General features: G+C 36.1%; 1 protein-coding gene across 1 annotated transcript in view; it reads left to right on the top strand.

Annotated features, from left to right (window-relative positions):
- PANK3 (pantothenate kinase 3) overlaps positions 1-5,247 on the top strand; it is a 17,273-nt gene extending 12,026 nt beyond the window's left edge. Inside the window, exons 5-7 of the mRNA XM_007447824.1 lie at positions 304-427; positions 2,530-2,655; positions 4,100-5,247. Of these exons, the coding sequence (XP_007447886.1) occupies positions 304-427; positions 2,530-2,655; positions 4,100-4,150 (301 nt within the window). The 3' untranslated portion in view covers positions 4,151-5,247. The remainder of the gene's footprint in view (positions 1-303; positions 428-2,529; positions 2,656-4,099) is intronic.
- Positions 5,248-15,665: the final 10,418 nt, after the last annotated feature.

The following is a 15,665-nucleotide window of genomic DNA, read 5'->3' as shown; positions in this document are numbered from 1 at the left end:
CCCTCTGTCTTCCTCTTTTTCCTTCCTTTCCTCCCTCCCTCCCTCCTTCCTTTCCCCCCCCCCCCTTTTTTTTTATTAACAGCTTCATGGTATTTCATTGTATGAATGTATCCTAGTTTGATAGATGTTTGGGTGTTCCCAGTATTTTCCTACGTGCAGTTCATTGGGTCAGTAAGTAACCTTGTACATGTATACCTTATTTTACACATGTGTAGATTTATCTGTAGTCTGTATTCTCAAAATGTATGAAATGTTGTTTGTTATCAACAGATTTGATTTTGTTTGTTTTTCATTTCTCTCCAGTTTTGGGAATATGATTTATAAGGAGAAGCGAGAATCTGTTAGTAAAGAAGATCTAGCAAGAGCTACATTAGTTACTATCACCAATAACATTGGTTCTGTGGCACGAATGTGTGCTGTTAATGAGGTAAAGAAAATTGTTTAATTATATGGAAAATGTGAGTTGGACTTTTATGTACATGTAGCAGGCTTCTTTGTATTCCTTAAGAAGGCCTCATGGGATCGAGATCTCTTAATCCATTAAATCCCAAGATTCATTAATATATATGTTACCTATCCAATTGTGATACTACCTTTAAAGAAAGTAGCAGATAATTCAAACCGGAAATAGGACAAAGAGATAATTTACATTTCATATTTATCCAGAAACCTTTTCAGAAATATACAACCTAAATATCTTGAAGTTGTAAAACAAAAATTCTATCTAGACAATAAGACGTTTTGAGGTAACTTACTATTGAAAGTGGGTAGGTATTTTTTTCCTGCTAGTGTTACCTATGATTAGTGAAGTACTTGGAAGTTTTCTTACTGCCCTCGGCTTCTTTACAGTGCTGCCTTGTTGCATATGGATCAAGCAGCATTGTACAGGGCTATGAAGGCACTGAGACCGTTCTTCACGTGAAATTTGAATGATGTATACTTACAAAAAGCATGTACTGCTAGATTTACCTCATAATTGGGTTATTTTTATTTGAAGAAGACTGTACATACAGTTTTGCCTGTGTGTAATAGAGGTATTTGCCCATTTAATTTTTATAAATATCAAATACTTTACAAATGTGTTGGGAATTTTACTTTTTAAAGGAATTCTTCATTTGTTCACTCATTTGTTTATTCATTGAGTAAATATTTACAGAGTACCATGTGCCAGGTGTTGTTCTGAGCACTTGAGATAAATTAGTGAAGAAAACAAAGATCCCTGACCTTGTGGAGCTTACAGCCATTCTAGTGATGTAGTAAACAAGTAAATTATTCTGTATTAGGTGATAAATGCTATTTTTAAAAAGAAAATTAAACAAGATAAAGAGAATTGAGAGTAGACCAGAGAGTGGCAGAGGACAAATTACTGAGTAACTGGGTAGTTAAAGGAAGGCTTTGTTGAAAATGTGACTCTTAGGCAAAGATTTGATGGAGGTGAGAGAGTCATGGGTGCAGATATTTGGGGAAAGGGAGGCTCCAGCAGAGAGAACAACTGTGCAAAGACTCGAATTAATCCTCTGAATTACTCTAAATTCAAAATTAGAATACTGTCTTTTAAGTTTCTTAATAACAGTGTAGTAAGTTAGTTGAGGGAGCCACTAGCAGGCATTTTAACCTAGGTTTGGGAATTTTTGTTACCCCTGTAGGTCCAGATTTTCACTGGCCAGTTGACTTAACAGTAATTAAGGCCATAGTTTACGCTATTCAAACTCTGTGCAAAAATGTATACTCAGAAGTACTTACATTATTGTGAGAGTAGAAATAGGTTTTTTGGAGATTCAAAACAAATATTAGTTCCTCCATCTGGAAGCCCTAGGGGTTGGGTGGGCATGCCAGTATCCCAGTCAGTTTTGCTCTCCAGTGCTATACAGATAAAGTCCACGGTTTCTGTGTCATTACTGAGCATAAACTGCAACATGCTGACCAAGTTTACAGCTTGTTTTTAATCCTAAACACGTTTAAAATACTTTTCCTTGGTTTGTCTCCTTTTATCTCATCAGTGTTATTTCTCCAAATTACTTTCTTTGCTAAATGTATTACTTATTGGCCATTTTCAAAAACAAGTCTATCTGTAATCATTTAATTAGGGTCTTTCCAGAACTTTTCTTTTTAAATTAGACGTTATTTTTTAGGGCAGTTGTAGGTTCACAGCAAAATTGAGTGGAAGGTACAGAATTCACTGACCCCCTAGACGCATAGCCTTCCCTACTGTCAATATCCAGCACCAGTTTGGTACATTTGTTAAAATCGATGAGCCTACATTGACACATCATCACTCAGAGTCCATAGTTTACATTTGGGGTCACTCTTAGTGTACATTCTATGGGTTTTGACAAGTGTAGTGACATGTCCTAAACTAATTTTTAAGTATTCAGGATTATGAAGGCATATACCAGGAATGTAGTAGGCACTAAAAAAAAGGTAGTAGTTGTTTATATTTGTAAGTAGAGATCTTATAAACTGTATTGTATTGTAAAATCTACTTGATAATTCTTTTTTCAAGTCATTTTCTTTGTTCTTTTCTTTTAGAAAATAAACAGAGTTGTCTTTGTTGGAAACTTTTTACGTGTCAATACTCTCTCGATGAAACTTTTGGCATATGCACTGGATTATTGGTCAAAAGGTCAACTGAAAGCTTTGTTTCTAGAGCATGAGGTATGATATGAAGATAAAGTTTTGTGAATTATAATAGCATGCTTTTAAATGCAGTTTCATATATTGTTCCTTGCCAGGTACTTTATAAGTGAAGTATAAAACTGCGATTTACGTAAATAGTATATTGATTCCCTCACTTCAGTTTGAGTTAGGGGGTGGGCATTTTTGTAACCTGGCAGACATCCCATTAAGATGAGAATCTCACAGTTCTTCTGAAAAAGAGAGAGCAGTATCAGGTCTGTGAGCTCATTAAATCCTGGGGCTGCTTGTGTATTTAGTGGGTTTGTTTTGTTAAATTGTTTTCTTTTGTTTGTTTTGTTTTTTATTGTTGTTTTTTGGCTGTGCCTCACGTGGGATATTAGTAGTAGCTCCCCAACCAGGGGTTGAACCCGGGCCCTTGTCAATGAGAGCACAGAGTCCTAACCACTGGACCGCCAGGGAATTCCCTCTTTCTTTTTTTGTCCTCCCCTGAGAGAACAAATGTTAAATATGAACAATAAAAATATATATGATTTAGCAATGAAAATCTCCTTAATCCTCCCACCACAGCCTCACCCCCACCTCCAGTGGTAACTACTGTTAACATTTCGGAGTTTATTCTTTGAGATTTTTTTTCCCTATTCGATCACAATATCCAGTTAAATTCTGATCGGAGCAAGTATCAGTTCACAAAATGTTTTGGATTAAGTAAACTTACCTTGAATTATTTGTGGTCAAGTGAATATTTTATTAAGCATTTTAGTAATACAGATTCTGAGTATTTGTTCTGCTCTTACGAGCTTCCATGTGTCATTGTCACTGCTCTCGCTGTAGAGGTCAGAATGTGTACTCTTGTGCAGCTCCACCTGGCGTGTCCTCTGCTGTGGGAATGGCAGGCAGAGCCAAAGGAATTTTCTTCAGGAAAGGGGAGGGGAGCCAGAATTGCAACAATAGTCCTGGAAGCTTTAGTGTCTAACAGCCACTCTTTATAAAAAAATATGTATTTCAAAGGTATATATATTATAATTAACTAGAAAATGCTTAGCTTCAATTATAATACAAAAACATATACATATATATGTATTGGGTTGGCCAGAAAGTTTGTTCAGGTTTTTCTGCAACATCTTAAGGAAAAACCTGAACAAACTTATTGGTCAACCCAAAGTTTGTAATATATGAAGAATATATGCTGCCAGAAAACGTACTTTATTGTTTCAAGTAGACTGTTAATTGAAATATTGAGCAATTAAACATGGAATTCAATTACAGAAAAAAAAAAGTTGTATATATTGAGAATACAGTTTAAAAAAAATTTTTTTTACAATAACTGATGACACAAATTGGTAGCTTTCTGAATCAATGTTCTTAAATAGATTATACACAAGTATGTGTTCTTAATAGTGGTTAATATTACATGTTCATTTAGAAGCTACACTACATTAATAATTGCTTTTAAATTATGCAGGGATATTTTGGAGCAGTTGGTGCACTTCTTGGGCTGCCAAATTTCAGCTAAGGCATCGGGTTTCTCTCTGTTAATAAATGTCATTCAAGAGGAACTGAAAACCAGAGGTGTTATTACTGCATTATTTGTCACTGGGAACCAAAGGATGAAAGAGTAGCACTATTCCTGTTGATTTTTAAGTATCAGAATGGTAAGCTGCTATATGTTGCCATATTAAAAAGAGAGCTCCAGTAATGTGAAGTATTTCTAAGTGAAATGCTTTCCCTTCTGTATATAGCCAGTGTTAAATCCTTAAATGCAATACAGCCTCTGATTAATGAGCTTCCTCTGAAAAAGATTTTCTATTTATTTTATTTTATGTAGCCAACATTGCAGTACTGTATGTTCAAACATGAATCTTAAAGTCTCAGAAATGTTTATCTCATGAAAAGAATTGATTCTGAATATTTGTTTCAAGTCTGTTCTATGTGTGTTTTGGTTACTAGTAAGTGGACAGTAACATACCCTGTATCGAAACTTACTGAAATGGCAATCAAAGATGATCATTTTTATATGATTTTAGAAATGTTAAAGCAATATTAATTATTCATTACTGTTGTTTTCCAAACATATCTTCTCCCAAAAAGCATGTTTATGTGCTCTTTCCCCAGAAGTATAACCTTTTTCAAATGCCGTAATTTAATTGAAATACTGTTGTTAAACATTAGCCTGAATTTTAAAATGAATCCTAGAGAATGCACATAATTGGTGATACTGCATTTTTGTATTTTGAGTTTATCAGATAGTACATTTTTAAATGATTTTTAATTGGAGGCTTAATTACTTATTTGAAAGTCCGTTCAGTGAGGTCCCAGGACTATTTGAATGGAGTATGGTTTATGTGTATTGGTAGGGTTCTGTGCTCTTCTCTCTATACCACATTTATCTTAGGCCCAAAGTTAGCCATTTCTGTTTAATTATGTCTGAACCATCAAAGGTAAAGACTGTCTTCTGCTGTGAACAGCAACAAAGTCATTTGTTCTAAACAGATGTTATGGAAATTTAAAAGACGAGTTGTTTTGAAACTGGGAATCTGAGGCAGTATTGCAGAATTATAAAAGGATCAGTGTTTCATACATTCTGGTAATAAAAGCATTATAGTTCCAAAATTTGTAAATCCTTTTGCCTTGGAATTTATTCTATACTTTGAAGTCATTTTTTATAATATAAATTTTTTCAGACTTTCACTTTGGTAGTAACATTTTGGAGGTCCAATAGTTCAGCAAAGTTTTTTGAGACTGTTAGTTATGGTTTAGGAAGTTGAAAGACGGGGGAAATTGGGAAAAACTGTTCACCTCCTTAAATTACAGTAAATCTGGATGTACTTTGAAGAGCTTAAAACTTTTGTATTACAGGAAGAAAGGTATTATGCTGTCTTTTTACACGACAGTTTTGCTCCGTAGAGAACAATTTTCAATTGAATCTCAAGAGGTGGTGCTTGATAAAGATATTTCTCCCTGTAGTTATGTTCAGAGGGAAAAGCATATGAAGGTAATTTTTAGAATGTAGAATATTTAGAACTTTGAATTCATGTCAGTCAGTGGTCATTTTGAAAACCTACAATGTTTAAACATTTTCTTACTAAATGTTTCCATTTTCGTGACTAGATATTTCAGCCAAAAGCTATCTTTTTAATTTATTTTAGAATTGCATGATTGGGCATCTGTACAAGAAGGTTTTGCTTTTAAATGATAACTTCAAATTTTATACCTGTGGCAAACTGTACGTTAGCAGTTATAGGTTTGGGGCTGTCGTCAAGAAGGAAATGGAATGGTAAAAGTATATACAAATTAATTTGATCAATACTTTGGTTAATTTGGGACTATGATTCATACTTTTTGTCTTTTGAAACTGAAGTTACCTGCTAAAATGCATATAAAGTGAGCAACTATCTCACCACTGTGAGAAAAGCTCTTGGCTTTTCTCTTGTACAATCTAGAATTACTGGAGTAATTCTAATAAGTATTTCTAATAAGAACACAGAATTGTGATGAAGGCTGCCAAGGTTCTAGTTTTTTATTATGATCCCAGGAAAATGCTTGTATAAGCATAGAGTGGTAAATAGGTTTGGTTCTAATCCCAATCAGCTTAATGCCTCAGAGCTCTTATGTTCTTGAACAGTGCTGTCTAATAGAAATAAATGTGAGCACCATGTAATTTTGCGTTTTCTAGCAGACATATTTAAAAAGTAAACAGGTGAAATTCATTTAAATTATATATGTCTATTTAACCCAGTATAGCTGTGTTATCATTTCAACATGTAATCATTATAAAAAGTTATTTAGGGTTTTTTTTGGGTTCGGGGATTGTTGTTACTTAGTCTTCAAAATCAGTATGTATTTTACACTTACAGCACAACTCAATTTAGACTAACCACATTTCAGGTTCTCAGTAGCCACGTTTGGGTAGTGGTTACTGTATTAGTGTAGTTTCTAGAACTAGCTCTTAAAAATGAACACTATCATGTATTCATTAAAACTTAAATTTGAATCTGGACTTTTTAAAGAATGTTAGAGAGGGAACACGTGAGAACCTTATTTTTTAAATACATAAAGAGGGATAAGAAATACCTCATTTGGCCTAGTTTATTTTATTCAGACAAGCTGTATTTCTGACCATTCCAAAAAACATCTTACATTGCATCCTGCCATCTCATTGTAGTAGGTATCGTTTTTCTAATGATACTAATAAAGTTGCCCAAGACACATCCTGAGCATCCTCATCAGTCTTCAGAATGTATATTTCCTTCGCTGCAGTAAATTTGATGATTCCAAAGACTTAACCCCACACACACACCTTATCTAATTGAACTTTGAGAAGCCAATTCTAAAGGACTAAAAAGAAACCTTTTTAATTCTTCATTGAGTTCTGTACACACAAGGAGAACCTTGTTTATAACTTGGTGGATTTAATTTTCATTTTTTAAAATAACATTTTCAAATGCAAGGATCACTATCAGTTTGCTTGGGCAGTTGGTAAAGAACACAAGGTGTAGAACTTTCCACCACCACTACCACCATCCATACCCCCAGAAGACTGCCTTTTAACCAGAGAGACTTTGAGAACTAATGGCCTTCAGCTCTACACCCCGACTGCTCCAAAGACAAAGTACTAGTAGACTTCCTTGCCTATTGACAAGGGCGTTCCTTGCTCAGCTACTCTAGTTTAAATAGGTGGACTCTTAGTTTAGGTAAAGTTAGCGCTATTGCCAGTAATATATGTGGCGTCTTGACTGTCCTAGAGGTTCAGATTGTTTGCCAAATATTAGACTGTGAAGATTCCTGAGTTTTCTACCTTTGCGTGCAGATGTGATTGTTGTATTCTCAGTACCGGTTCCTGAAAGTCCACTTCTGTAAGAAAAATGAGGCAGCTCAAAGGGAAAAGGTTTTCCTCTATGTCCAGCGGTCCTCTTGCCTTCTAAGAGCAGTCCATCTTGCCTTGAATCAAGGCATCTTGCCTTGATTTCCAAGGTCGCATTTTTGGGTGGAAAGCTTAGCAAGGCAGTAGTTTCCAAATGTCCTTTATAACCACTCTGCTTGTTATTTGCAAAATGTTTCATATTTTAATATTTTGTTTTTTCTCTATTGAGCACTTTATGTTTAGTCTGTTGCATTTGAGAGTGTAGTTTAGAAACTTTTTCTCTTCTAAAGCCATGTAAAAACTGGATGATCACCAGAAAAATGAGTATGTGTTATTTTGCATTTAACTTACTGTTTTGTGGTATGTATAAACAAAACATTAGAAACATACTGCATTTTTGTAATAATACTCTTTGACCTTATTTAACATGATGATGTGCCATGAAATGTCAATGATGTTCTATTTTCCCAATAAGTTTGTTTATTTTAGGGTGTTTTATTCTAATAGAGAAGGAATTCAGCCAACTTTGTTTCTGTCATCAGATAATCTCAGAAAGTAATGTTCGTTATATCACTGCCTGTTTTCAATATTTGAGACCGTAGCTTTATGTTTCTACTGAGCCTAGTAACTGATGAGCAAAGACCCCAAAAAGTGAGTAATTATTTTTCTTCCTTTGAGGTATTTTAATAGCCTATTGAAAACAGGGGTTCCATGAAAAGCAGACTGTCCCAAAAGACAGTTAGTTGCTCCATTCATGGCAGCATTTGAAGTGACAGAAACAATTTGTTCAGATATGTGGCATCATGTTTTAGAGTTCATTTTATTTGTGTTGATATATGTTGAGAGGTACTAGCTTTTGGATTCTCACCATAGAATGGTATTAGTTATTCTCTCATAATGTTTTGTTATTGCCAGTAATGGCCAAGTAGTAGATATACTGTAAAGTAATATCAAGGGTGTGTGTGTGTGTGTGTGTGTGTGTGTGTGTCCCCGCGTGCTTTAATCTGTAAAGCTATCTGGAATTTTTATTGTGCTATAACTTCAAAATTATATGGGCATTATAACTTTTCCATTGTACAAAAAGAAACATACCACTAAATTTATGGATGTTTGAATGTTAGATATATTTGGGATTTTTTTAATAGCCCTTTTCTTTAAGCTGTTTCTTATTTCTGATCATTGTGAGTTGGGGTAGATGTGGGATAAACCCCTCCTAGAATTATTGCCTTTGTCAAACACAATTCATAGTGGGATTTATAAAACACAATTTTAATTATCTCTAAGGGAGTTGAAGTATCATGGATTGTAGTCATCTACATCAAGTATGATAAAGACCTAAAACACCTTTATCCTTAGGATTGCCTGAGAATAATCAGATTGTACATGTGTCTGATATTTCCAGCTTAATAAATGTAGCAGTGAGTTGATGTTGGGACTTCAGGTACTACAGTTGGTAGTGAATGATGTGTTTGAGAGGAAATCAGTTTTTTTTTTCCTTAAGAAAAAAACCAGAATCTTTACATTCTGGCTCTTTGTGTAGTCAAAAAACTATTTCTGTTTTTAGATTTTCAGTCTTTTTGCTGTAGCGGCCAGTAATTTTGTGTTTAAAAGAACTAATGAGGAATGTATTTTTCAAAGGAGTGAATAAAGTTAAAATCCAAGGTTTTGAATTGTATAAATGTGCAACTAAATTTCAAGTCTAAGATAGTGCTGATTTTTTTTCTATTTCTCAACATCTTTCATACGTTGCAGTACCTACAGTTCCAGTAGCTTTCAAAGAAAACATTTCAGTTTTGTATAATTTGTAAAATATACATAAATAATGCTGATAGTTTGAGATTATTTTAGCTTTATGTTGTGTCCCTGAGTCATACGGATCTCATACCTGGCACAGTTGATAGTTGTCACGAGTATTAAGCCATGTTAAAATCTGCCACTTTTTTTCTGAGGTGCCCTTTTTAGCTTACATTTAGAAACAAAAGATAACTTTATAGACCTAACATTAATATTCTGGTCTCCTTGTCCTAAATACGCTTAATGGAATGTGGATGTAAGTCAGGTTAAGATGGTTTTATCATTTTTTTAATACATTGTGTGCTTTGACTTTTTATTTGAACTACAGTGAAGCTTTGACTTTTTAACTGAAATTGAGTGGCATTTGTGTTAATTCTGCCCAGTTACAGATCAAATCATACCTAGAAGATGTTTGTGTTAATTTTACTTATACAAGCCATTTGCGTTTAAGTTGCCTTATTCTATCTATTGCATTGTTCTTGCCAATTCTGAGCTCTGTCATGTTGGAATTATTCTAACACTGAATCTGCGATGTAAAAATGTATGATGTGCTACAAATTTTATTCATAATAAACTAAGTTATAGCCTATTATAACCTATAAAACATTTCTTGTAAATTGTCTAATTTATTTTTCATTTCTGTACAGTTTCTTATGTAAATTTTAAAAATACTTGTTGTGGTCTGTTCTATAAACATTCCTGTTCTCTTTTCCTTAAGGCTTATTTGCATGAAAGAAACTTGGGTTTTGCTTGTTTGTATTATATGGCCACTGAGCCAACTCCAGTACTCTCTACCTTTTCTGTAGTTTTAACTTTTTCTAGTTTTGTTCATATTCTAAATAAATGTTAAAATCATGATTTTTATTTCCTACTTTGCAAATAAATTCTCTTAAGTTGTTTACTATGTTATCTTTTTATTGTTTATATATTGTATTCCCATATTTCCACTTCAAATAAATATAAGGTTTTAATGAAATCAACTATAGTAGAACGTAAACGGAGAGAAAGGACATCGTAAAGTCTTGCTCACCTCTGTATTCCCAGTACTTGGCACAGAGAAGGCATTCAGTAAAAAATACTTGAGTGAATTAATTGTAGCGGAAGTATCTTTATCTATCTAGTCTCCCTTTATAAGATGTAACTGAAGTTTTTCCCCACTTTCCTCTCCCCAGCCTTAGAAATTACAAATGTAAGTTTAGCAGAGGTGCAATGCAAACCTTCCTGAAATTTAAGCCTTACGTTTATTAACATGTGAAAAGCTTTGCTTTTCCTTGAACCGAGGCCATGGTGTCCTATGCCAGAAATGGATGTTGACAGCAGAGTGGCCTTTAGATGCGCTCCCAGCAGAGATGCCGGAACATGTGCGGTACTTTCTTACCACAGTTTGTTAAGGGTTATGTCACACACGCTTTTCTCTAAACCAAAACTTCATTTCTTTGCTTTTAATAGACAATGTCTGTTAGCGTTGTTCTAAAAGCTTTGATGGTGTTCCATAATATGTGAGGAATTAAGTTGGAAAATTGACTTCTTCAAACTGATTGTCTAGACTCCAGGCATATAGGAATGGTTGAAAACATGAAGATGACCAGGTAACTTGTGAAGGTACATACCCTTTGTTTTAAAAAAATATTTTCAGTAGGATGAAAAAAGTGTGAGACACTGACTAAGGGAAAAATTATGAGTTTGGTGTGGAAATATTAGATTTGAGCTACACGGGTTGAACTGTGGCGGGTCCACATACATGCAGATTTTTTTCTGTAGTAAATACTGCAGTACTACATGATCCGAGATTGGTTGAATCCGCAGATGCAGAGGGCCAACTCTTAAGTTATATGTGGATTTTCAACTGTGCGGAGGATCAGGCCCCCCAAACGCCCCAGGTTGTTCAAGGGTCAACCGTAATTGAAGGCTACATGCATAGTTTAAGTGCTTCATTCAAAATAATTTATAGTTAGCTAGTGGGAAGTAGCCGCTTAGCACAGGGAGATCAGCTCGGGGCTTTGTGACCACCTAGAGGGGTGGGATAGGGAGGTGGGAGGGAGACGTAACAGGGAGGGGATATGGGGATATGTGTATACGTATGGCTGAGTCACTTTGTTGTACAACAGAAACTAACACAGTGTTGTGAAGCAATTATACTCCAACAAAGATCTATTTAAAAAAATAATAATAAAAATTATTCCAGGAGGGAAAGAAAAGGGCTTATATTGACTTCTATACACAGAGCTGGTGTATACATTTTGAAAGGAAGACGCCTCTTTTCTATTGACATGTTCCTCAGTGGAGTATATTGTGCATTGAAGAAACATTGTTAATGTTTCTGCACCTGAAGTCTTACTCCTCCTATGCAAAAACGCTTTATAAACTATTTAAAGATATTCCTATGCTTCTGATTTTGAGAGTTTAAGTTTTGTTTTTGTTTCTGTTTTCTAAAATAAACTTGGAAAACCTGACTCCTCATCTCTGGGATTTCACCTCCATCTTTACATAAAAAATTGGTATTTAATGTTGCTTTTCCCAGAGGTGAGCAATACACCAGTACATTTACTTACATTTAGGTAAGTAAGTGCACATCTCCAGCCAGGGCTATAAAAGTGACCTTTACAGTTTTTAGAAACAGTAACAAAAATTATCAAAACCATGAAGGCATGTTCTTTTGGACTGAAGAGCCCAATTTGCTCATTTCTTTCTAGCTAGAGTTTGGAGTCTGCTACCCCCAATTTCTTTGGTGGGGGAAAACCCAACTTTTATCATATATTAAACATGCCATTCAGGAAATTCAAGGCCCTGAACTTGAAAAAGTTAAGTGAATATGTGTTATGTAGGTTTTGGTTTTGGTTTTGGTTTGGTTTTAGGTATCATATTTTAACAATTTGAATAAAGAATCCTGATACCTTGTGTTTTCAGATTTCCTAGAACACGTCTTCCGGTTTTCAGGACATCTGTTTAATGCCTCAGGAAAAAAAAAAGATTTCAGTGAATTTGTAACTGCTACTACTGATTTTTGTTTACTTTTGGTTTTGGACCTCTTTATTTTTTGTAATCAACTTTATTGAGGTATGGTTTTAAGAACAATAATATTTAATGGTATATTTAAGTAAATATGTTTATACACCCAGGTAACCACCCTTCCAAGATATTTCCATCATTCCAGAAAGTTCCCTTGACCTCCACCCTAGGCTGTCCCTTCCCAGCCCCAGCCCCAGCCCCTGTCAACCAATGCTTTCTGTCACTAGATTCAATTTATTTTTTCTACAGTTTTCATTGTATAAGTGGGCTCATACAGTAGATACCCTTTTTTTCATTTCCCAGTCCTCCATCCCTCCCAGCTTTAAGGCTCTCTAGAGCTACCACAGGCATACCTCAGAGATATTTCGGGCTTGTTCCAGGTCACTGCAATAAAGCGAGTTACGTGAGTTTTTTTGTTTTCCCAGTGCATGTAAGAGTTAGGTTTATACCATACTGTAGTCTATTAAGTGTGCGATATCATTATGTCAAAAAATGTACATACCTTCATTTTAAAATATTGCTGAAAAATGCTAACCATCATGATCTGAGCTTTCAGGGAGTTGTAATCTCTTGCTGGTGGAAGGTCTTGCCTCCTTGTTGATGGCTGCTGACTGATCAGGGTGGTGGTTCCTGAAGGCTGGGGTGGCTGTGGAAATTTCTTAAAATTAGACGACAATGAAGTTTACTGCATTAGTTGAGTCATCCTTTCACAGTGATTTCTCTGTAGCGTCAGTGCTGTTTGGTAGCACTTTACCCACAGTGGAACTTCTTTTGAAATTGGAGTCAGTCCTCTCAAACCATGCCAGTGTTTTATCAACTAAGTTTAAGTAATATTTTAAATGCTTTGTTGTTTGAATAATCTTCACCAGATGTAGATTCCATCTCAAGAAACCACTCTCTCCTCATCCATAAGAAGCAACTCTCCCTCCGTTAACATTTTATCATGAGATGGCAGCAATTCAGTCCCATCTTCAGGCTCCACTTCTAATTCTAGTTCTCTTGCTATTTTCCATCACATCTGCAGTTACTTCCTTCACTGAAGCCCTGAACCCCTCAAAGTCATCCATAAAGATGGGAATCAGCTTCTTCCAAACTCCTGTTGATGTTGATATTTTGACCTCTTCCCAGGAATCACAAATGTTCCTAATGGCATTTAGAATGGTGGACACAATAGCCACTCACACTTCTGTCAACATATCCTATTTGCTCTCCTGACTCTGATTGTGAAATTTATAGTTCAACCAATTCTAGACACTTAAGAAAGCTAAATTACTGACATTCTGTTTTTTCCTGGGTTCCTTTCCATAATACTGCTTTTGTCTGACATTTTCCCAGTGCTGTGAATAAAGGAAGGCTATCTTGAATCTTAGACATATCATAATAAAGCTGGAAAAAAACTTTAATTAAAAAAAAAAGAAACCTCTTAGTATAACAGCAAACTTCAGATTAGAGATGTCCTAGGATCTTTCACACAGCAAGAGCCAAGTCTGGGCATCAAGAATCCAAGAAAGTAGACTTAAGTTTGCCAATTAAAGGAGATTGTCTGATTTGGTTTAAAAGGAAAATAACACCTATATGCTTTTTGCAATAGATGTTAAAGTAAAAGGACCTGGACAGTTTGAAATCAGAAGGGTTAAAAAAGGTCAGGCAAACACTAACCAAAAGAAAACTTACGTAGCTATATTAAGACAAGCAAAATAAACGAGGACAAAAGTCATCATTAGGAATGGGGTCATTATGTAATCATAAAGTGAACCAAGAAGACATCACGGTTTAAAATATATATGCAAGTGAATAGAAAATAAATCTACAAGTGATGAAACTTTAAGGCATGAAATTGTCATCACAGTGAGAGATTTCAACGCTTCACTCAAGTATTGATAGTCCAAGCAAACAGAAAATCAGAAAAATAGGTTTGAACACCATGGTTAAGCTTCACCTAATGGACATACATTGAATTCTGCATCCAGCAATGAGAGGATGCACATTATTCTCAAGCACACAGGGAGTACGTACAAAAGTTGATCATGTACAAGATCATAGAATAAGTCAATAGATTTCAAAAAATAAGGCCACATTCTCAAAGCATAACAAGTTACATGACAATGACGTAGAAATCTATTTGCTGGACCTCCCTGGTGGTCCAGTGGTTAAGACTCAGCACTGCCAATGCAGGGGGTGCGGGTTCGACCCCTGATCAGGGAACTAAGGTTCCACAAGCCGCGTGACGTAGCCAAAAAAAAGGGAAAAATATTCTTTGCTAGTGGCTTGGGAGGCAGTGTAGAATAGTGATTAAAAGCAAGTATTCTGGAGCATGGTTGCAAAATCTGCTCTTAGTCACTAGGCATATGATCTCAGGCAAATTTGTTTCCTTCCTTCCTTCCTTCCTCCCTCCCTCCCTTCCTTCCACACTTGGCATGTAGGATCTTAGTTCCCCAACCAGGGATCGAATCTGTGCCCCCTGCAGTGTAAGTACAGACCCCTACTCACTGGACTGCAAGGGAAGTCCCTGAGGAAAATTTCTCACCCCACATGTGATGATGATCTTGTGTGTTCATCACTACTGTTGCTCAGCAGACATCTTTATTCCACCTTTCCAACACAGTAGGATTGTACTTCCAGGCTCTGTCGTGGTTGAAAAGGTTCACATGACTGGTTCTGGCCAACTAGTGAGTGAGTTGTGGTTGGAACTACCGTGTCGTGGCTAGAGCACTTCATCACCTGAGACATTCCGGAGCCATCTTTTCCCTCTTGACAGCCAGCAGCATTCAAGATGGTGGCTACTCTGTTAGCCTGGATCCCTAAATGACTAAGATTAACAGAGGCCCCTCTCCCTCAACCACCCACAAAATAATGAAGGTAGTATAGTGTGAGGAAGAAAACAAACTTCATTTAGGCACAGACTTTGCGAGTTTGTTACCACCACCTGACCCGTCTGATATACCCATCCCAACTGATATAGACGTTGGTACCAGCAGTGGATGCCGCTGAAGAATAGAAACCTAAATGAGGCCCTGGATTAGGGACTGACAGCAGGTGGCAAAAAAAACTGCTATCAGAGGATGGAAGGATGGCGATTCATGTTATGGAGAAGTGAAACTTCAGTCACCTGACAACTTGGAAGGTAGGTCGTGTGCCAATGGATGTGTGGCCTTAGGAGAACTAGCAAAGTGGTGTTAGTAGCATGTACTGGAGGCTGTTTCCATTTGACAATTTATATACGAAACACGTGGGGGGCTTCCCTGGTGGCCCAGGGAATGTCCGCCTGCCAATGCAGGGGACACAGGCTCCAGCCCTGGCCAGGGAAGATCCCACATGCTGCGGAGCAACGAAGCCCGTGCGCCACAACTACTGAGCCTGCGCT

Source organism: Lipotes vexillifer, unplaced genomic scaffold (assembly GCF_000442215.2).
Source record: "Lipotes vexillifer unplaced genomic scaffold, Lipotes_vexillifer_v1.1 scaffold370, whole genome shotgun sequence".
NCBI classification, from domain to species: Eukaryota; Metazoa; Chordata; class Mammalia; order Artiodactyla; family Lipotidae; genus Lipotes; species Lipotes vexillifer.
Note: the sequence above shows the minus strand (reverse complement) of the source record. Positions and strands in the feature narration are given on the sequence as shown.